This window comes from Perkinsus marinus (genome assembly GCF_000006405.1).
Source record: "Perkinsus marinus ATCC 50983 genomic scaffold scf_1104296935302, whole genome shotgun sequence".
NCBI classification, from domain to species: domain Eukaryota; phylum Perkinsozoa; order Perkinsida; family Perkinsidae; genus Perkinsus; species Perkinsus marinus.
The window spans coordinates 509756-516298 of record NW_003214508.1 but is presented as its reverse complement, the minus strand read 5'-3'; the positions used below and the strand labels follow the sequence as shown (position 1 = coordinate 516298).

Genomic DNA, 6543 nt, shown 5'->3' with positions numbered 1-6543 from the left:
CCGCGAAACGGGAGGCTGTTCGCCGTCGTGTCGAAGAGGAGCGACTGGCTGAGCAAGAGGCCTCACTGAAGGAAGCACAGGTGAGCACTGGTCGGTAACGTTACTTTAGCGTTGACTGAATGCAGATACGGTCTAATATTGTGGACGAGGAGAAGGGACGACTGCTGGACCTTGCCAGGCAGAGTGAGAAGGCGGCTGAGGCAATAGAGCAGTTGCACAAATGGAGGCTGCAGCGGTGGGTATCGTTGATCATTATTCAATGGGGATCCACTAGCATGGTTCTTTCCTGTAGGATACGAAAGTCGAAAGGCATCTACAAAGGGTTGTATCATGATGATATGGAACTTCAGATTGAAGAGTTGTGTCGACGACCAGATCGACAGCTCATACAGGTGAGTGAGAATAATAAGATAAGTCTCGCTGTTCTGCTCTAGATGGGCTACGGTGCTGCAATCGATCCGCTTGTGGTTCGTGCTAAGAATATTCAGCGTGAGTTCTTCTACCCGCCACAGTTGCGCACGGGAGTTGCTGGTGAGCTGCAGTTCCATCAAGCTTTTTGTCGTATCATGTGTTAACATGGTATGGACCTCTCTCAGGTTCCGAAGTGTCTGATGCTGACTGTCCTCTGACTCCATCTTATGAAAGAGTGTGGGGTCCGACAGGCAGCCACAAGCCTCTGCCTGATCACTCTGATCGGGAGGTGGCCATATCAATACTCGAACGCATCTACTCCACCCTGAGCTCCCCTGAAGTGGCGGATGATGGAATGGTCAATGCGGCGATGCAGAAGGCCGGGGACGGTATCAAGGCGGCTCTGGATTGGTCTTGGCTGCCAGAAAAGAAAGTCGTGGATACCACGCAATCTCACGTGGTCTATGAGGACATACCAAACCGTCCTCTGGATGATAACAGAGTTAGAGGACGAAGCAGGCGGCTCGTCGAAGAGATCATGTCCACTCTCTATCCGCTGGGCATCATCAGCAGTGGTAGCGCCAGTCCAGTGAGTATTCGGTCACCCATGAAGGGGAGCACTGAGGTGAGACTGCACCTACTTCATTCGATGTTCACAGTGCCACAAGAAGGTGCCAACACAAGAGAGCTATTTTGTGGACCCTTGGCCGGCCCAGGAGACCCCGGCCGAGCATGATTCAACAAGACCGATAGCTACAGACCTCATGAAGCAGTTGGGCTGTGGTGGTAGACTGCGAAGGTCGAGTATAGGGGGCCAGGTAGGTGTCACTCAGAGCTTCCGTGATGGTTGTAATCGGTTGAATCAGATGCACACTAAAGATGAAGAGGAGAGGAGGAAGTTGCTGATGAGGTTTGACGAGCTTAATTCAAAATAACAATTATTGTCCATGTTTCATCCAAAACTTCTGATTATATCGCGTTCCATTGTTACCAATGACACAAGCATTTGTCAGCCACTTTAGCTTAGTGGTAGAGCGTCTGCTTCGTAAGCAGAAGGTCGTCAGTTCAATCCTGGCAAGTGGCTTGATTTTCGTCGGTCGTCAGAGTTGACGAACGACGGTATAGTTGCTTACCTCAGGTGAGTCCTCGGGCAACTCAGTACACTCCTCCTTGAGAGCGAGGCTTGTTGGCGTACAATGTCGAGCAGTTGAAGGAGAGTACATGAAAATCCAACAGCAAGCTAGAAAGGAATAAGGAGCCGGCGTTATCGTCCCGGAGACCAGTCTTGTTATTGCACTCCATTCATACTGATAATCGTGGAGTCATTCGTGTTGTATGCCATCCAATCAGCAAGTGGGTCAGCTCAACACAGAGTTTCCCTGCATTGTCGCGTCGCTCAGACTCGTGCGGAGAGCGAACATCCATCTGGCTCGACGTGATAAACTCGATCACAGAATACGCACTAGGGCCCATCGTAAATGCCGAAGATGTAGGATGCGAAGAGCCCATAAAAAGAGAGGCTTCTGATGGAAGCCTTCCGTATATGCTCGTCCATTGTCTCACCGAGCGATAATGTAGGCATCGTACGTCCGGCCGGGCCTCAAGCTAACAGTCCCCGGCCTTGGTGTGAAGAGCTCATGATCAGCGTCATCTTTACCACAGACAGTATGACAATGCCGTTGTTCGTATGTGGTGACGTGTTGGATTCCTTTCTTCGAACAGTTCCCACTAGGAATGCTCCACAGCGTTGTGTATTGATGCCCCCTGTCACCGAGGACAATGCATCGCCGACCCATGGGGTAACCTTCCTCACAGATCTGCCCGAATCTTTCCAGCCCACTAAGAAAGCGGCCCCAAGCATTCTCGCTCTGCTCAAGCGGGAGGGGCCATCGTCGGTGAAGGGCAAAGATGTAAAGTTCCTCGAGAAGATCCACTTCGCGCCTCCTGCGGCCTCTGCCGACTACTACGACTCCTTCCCGATGAGCCCTGGTGTGGACTATCTGGGATCTCTCGTCCAGTTCAGAAGCTTCGAACGCATGCAAATGATGCTCGCCAATCTGCGCGTTCGGTGGCCCAAAACCTGGTGCTTCTGTGGACTGGACACGTACTTGTTCAACAGCGTCACCTCCAGGAAGAAGGGAATCACTGTGAAGTGAGCGCGCAGTATGAGAGATTCCTCTCGAGGACGGATCTGGCCAGATACGATTTCGATCGAGAAGAAGAAGCACTCCGAATCTCCAAGCTTGAGGAAGCGTCCGATGGAAACATTCCCGCGTTCGTTTTCAAGCAGCGTTCCTATGGTGCGAACAGCCATCTCAAACGTACTTCTACTACGGCACTAACCGTCACAAATGCCCTTGTGAGGCTACAGGAAGCCGGGGGTGGCCAGTCCACCCAAATCCTACAGAAGTTCATCAGAGGCCCAGGAGAACAGGCATGCATAACGAGAGTCTGCTATCGATGCAAATATCCGAGGAAGCCTGTGGGCTACTCCATTGCGAACGGCTACTCCCCTTCTGAACTCGAGGCAACGAGTGGCAAGGCTCACGGTGACTTGACACAACAATACTGCGCATCGACCGACACGTCCGTCCCTGGTGGCCTCGTTGTAGCCAAACGAAGCAGTGGGAAGGCTCTCGAGGATGCAGCCGAAGTGGCTGAGAGAATGCTCAAGTTTTCCGAGAACTACTTCATGCTAAAGCTAGAGTGGATAGTCGTGGACGTCCTCACAGATAAGAAGGGCAAGCCGTGGTGTTTGCAGGTGTGTCGGTCTGCGTACTCGCTACGTGAGTATCGTCTCAGGTCAAGTCGTTCAGAGTGGCTACTGTCTGTCAGCCTCCTAAACGGTCACTGTCCCTTCCCAAGCCGGACAGTTCTACTGGACAACTACAGCTAGCCTTGATCAGACAAGATTCAGATGAGTTTGGAGAGGAAGGACGTGGTGGCAAAGCAGCCGAGCTCGAGAGGCGCCGAGCTGAAGCCTTGGGGGCCTCTGCTAAGGCGAAGCCTCTTTGTATCCTCTGCCACTGCATCATGAGCACTCATCACCGTACCATGACCGGCAGGATGCTCCTGTGGCTGTGGCATTCCCTTCGTATTCGGAAAGTCCAAGTCTACCCGCCTCTACAGAGCAGCGTCATGGCATCGATAAGCCACTTGACGAACGGCCATAGAGTGTGTCAGCTGTGCTGGTCTGTGTACTTAGCCGAGAAGGAGCTGTGGAAAGTCCACCGAGCCATAGCTCGCATCGTCACGAACAAGGAAGCTCCGGGGGACAAAGAAGGGGACGACAACTTTGATTTTACTGGTCTGTTGGACGATCTACCCCTGGTCGGAAATATCAGGGCTCACCACAAGAGCTCATGTCAGCGGCACGCCCGACAGCCATCGCAGACGAAGTTGCTTGCCATTAAGGATGCGACATCAGTTGTTCCCGAAGGGCCCACTGGTCTTGCAGGGTCAGCGATCAAAGGCACTCAGGTCGGGGATGAAGGCTTGCAGTCACCTCGACCAGAGTACCTACACCAATGGCGACTCATGATCCTACTGTGGTCACTGGAGGGGTTGCCATACTCGACCAACAGGACGCTTGAGTACGAAGTCCTTGGCATGTGTAGACGATTCTCCCTGCGAAATGTCGATGAGCATGTGCTACCCATCGGCCGAATCGCCCTGCATTATCTATTCTCTTCCACTACTCGGCTGAATCTAGCCGATTCCTACGTCGAGTTCTTGGTCACCGCCGGAGGCTCCCTTTATCATGGGCGCTGCTCTATAGGCCACTTGCCGGGGCTCACCAAACGGACGATACATGTGATGCTGTCGGCCAGGGGGGCTCCTCGGTCCCTTACGCTGAAGGTCACGCTTGGCATTGTACAGGACAGCACAATACATCGCGACTACTGTGACGTTCAGAGGAAACTCGATGGGATCTTTATTGTAGCCCCTGGTAGATTCTACAGCAGTCACCACCCCCTCCCAGGGCCATGGGTAGAGACCCTGCGGGAGTGCACGGCGAAATGCTCAACGGGGAATGGCAGTGAAGCGACTTCGGCAACTTTTAGTGGTGTTGAAGACATACACGTCGAGATGGACGCTGTGAAGCCCGCCGGGGCATCAGCGGGCCCAGCAGCCTCTCGGCCGACGACTAGTGGTCGGAGCACCAGACCACCGTCAGCTGCACACCTCCTCGACAGTGACAGAAAGAGTATTGCCCGTGTGCTTCCTCCGAGCAGATTGCTGTCCAGGCGATCCGACTCTCTCGGCTCTCTAAACAGATGTGGGAGTGGGTATAGAAAACGCGCTAATTCAGCGACAGAAATGCATGTTGCACAAGGACTGGCCACTCAAAAGTTGGTGGCCCTAGAGGAAGCAAGAATGAGGGTACATCTGCAGAAGCTCCGGAGGAGACTGGGCCCGAGTTCGGTGAGTGCGAAGATCGCTGATTGATCACGACTTATTTTTCAAGGTCAAAATGGAGCGCGCCCGTTCCGCTTTTGCAAGGACGCGACTCGACAGACAGAAGAGTCGTGACTGTTCGGCTGAGAGGCGGCTCCATAGAGCGGCTAGTCCAACCGTCCTCTCACACGTATGGTCGCAGGTGGTTCGCATTTGTGTTTGATACTTTGCTCAAGGTATTCCACCTAGCCCAACCCGAAGGATCCATAGGGATGCCAAGCATTCCCGTCGCGGTTTTGAGACGATCACTAGTAGGGCCGAGTCAGAATATATTTGGGCTGATCGCCCATCCGCGCTGTATCTATTCATGGTCCGACCATGAATAGATACAGCGCGGATGACACGACCATGATGGTCGTGTCTGGAGATTGTGGACTTTCACATTTCGCTCTACACTTTCACCTATCGCCTTTCAGGAAGGATCGAAGAGTAGCCAAATCCGGAGACGCCCAATGTCAGCATTGCAGCATTAGTAGGAGTCCTATATCAGTACTCATTTTGGCATGCAGTGTGCAGCGGACATTCCCCACTGAATGTTGTAACAATTACTATGCGTATGCGACGCTGTAGAGTTCAGTAACTTGCATGTGCATGTGCCAAAACGTAGTGGCACCTCCGAGATAGGAAAAGACGAGCTACGACGCAAACATGTGCAAGTGACATGTGCGTTGCATTCATTAACGGCAATGTGCTCTTCTGAGTACTTTCCGTGCAAGGTGACCATCTGTAGGTGTCTCCACACAGTTATTTTGCTAAGGATTCGTACTGCGAACTTTCAGCAAGAGCGGACTGGCAATTCTGACTAATCATCCTTAGCAATTATCATGCGAACTTCGCAGATGGCATGAACGTCATGCATGTGATTGATCTCAAGTCCCTCTTTGGCACGCTGAATGTGATGATCAAATATTCTACTTTCTAGTGGAAATCATAACTATCCCATTCTTCTCTAGTAAAAATGACTAAAGCAATACTGACATACTCAACAGGTAGATTGCCGAAAAGCTCTAGTCTTCATCGTCCAGTTCTTGTAAAGTCTTGCCAACGTCGCTATTTTGCGGCAAGTCTAACCACCCTGGTCGCGAAGGTAAAGGTGAATGGGGTTGCCCTTCGATAAGCGCTATGCACGTCACGCCCATCGGCCGTGCCTTGGGAGCTCGATACTCACGAAGGGGTCTATCAACTCCATTCTGAAAACAGCCGGATGATCTAAGGAGCAACCGAACTGAGCAGCCTCACCCTAGACTGCTGCTGCCCAGTAGTGCTGAGGTCCCATAAACGCACAACACCATCAGTGCAGGCAGTGTAGAAAGACCTCCGATCAGCTCCGAAGGCACAGTCCCACACCCATCGTGGATGACCATCGAAACCACACTGTCTTGAAAACCCATCACTAACCGCACAAGGCATCAATTATCAACGACGAACTCATCGAGACTTACCTATGCGACTGCCATATCTGTGCTGTGCCATCACTACTGCAGGTGGCCAGCAAGCGGGCCGGTCCCGGTGCGAATCGAACCTACAACAGTTACCCTGATATGCCTCGAAGAGCTTCCTGCACCTACTTTCAATACGTAGGCGTCATGTGCATCCAAAACATTGAGGGGGACCCAGCTGCTCGAGTCCGCATCCTCTGCGATGGAATTCTCAAACTCGGAAAGTCGATCCTAC

The 6543-nt window shown here is 52.3% G+C and overlaps 3 protein-coding genes and 1 non-coding gene across 4 annotated transcripts in view; 3 read left to right on the top strand and 1 right to left on the bottom strand.

The window, feature by feature from the left end:
- The window catches only part of Pmar_PMAR003440 (hypothetical protein), a gene marked incomplete at both ends in the record, with an annotated part of 2482 nt that extends 1136 nt beyond the window's left edge, over nucleotides 1-1346 (top strand). Inside the window, 7 exons of the mRNA XM_002784137.1 lie at nucleotides 15-80; nucleotides 126-235; nucleotides 293-392; nucleotides 435-531; nucleotides 597-1036; nucleotides 1071-1229; nucleotides 1278-1346. Coding sequence (XP_002784183.1) covers nucleotides 15-80; nucleotides 126-235; nucleotides 293-392; nucleotides 435-531; nucleotides 597-1036; nucleotides 1071-1229; nucleotides 1278-1346 — 1041 coding nt within the window. The remainder of the gene's footprint in view (nucleotides 1-14; nucleotides 81-125; nucleotides 236-292; nucleotides 393-434; nucleotides 532-596; nucleotides 1037-1070; nucleotides 1230-1277) is intronic.
- A 77-nt stretch (nucleotides 1347-1423) lies between these two features.
- Pmar_PMAR003438 lies at nucleotides 1424-1495 on the top strand. The gene has a single exon. It is a non-coding gene; the product is annotated as a tRNA-Thr (tRNA).
- Nucleotides 1496-4364: 2869 nt separating this feature from the next.
- Pmar_PMAR003437 (hypothetical protein) lies at nucleotides 4365-5675 on the top strand (the record flags this gene model as incomplete). Its single annotated transcript, XM_002784136.1, has 4 exons — nucleotides 4365-4450; nucleotides 4724-4836; nucleotides 5046-5130; nucleotides 5600-5675. Coding segments are annotated over 4 exons (360 nt in total), but the record flags the coding sequence as incomplete, so codon positions are not given.
- Nucleotides 5676-5935: 260 nt separating this feature from the next.
- The window catches only part of Pmar_PMAR003436 (conserved hypothetical protein), a gene marked incomplete at both ends in the record, with an annotated part of 3008 nt that continues 2400 nt past the window's right edge, over nucleotides 5936-6543 (bottom strand). Inside the window, 4 exons of the mRNA XM_002784135.1 lie at nucleotides 5936-5977; nucleotides 6109-6262; nucleotides 6312-6391; nucleotides 6438-6539. Coding sequence (XP_002784181.1) covers nucleotides 5936-5977; nucleotides 6109-6262; nucleotides 6312-6391; nucleotides 6438-6539 — 378 coding nt within the window. The remainder of the gene's footprint in view (nucleotides 5978-6108; nucleotides 6263-6311; nucleotides 6392-6437; nucleotides 6540-6543) is intronic.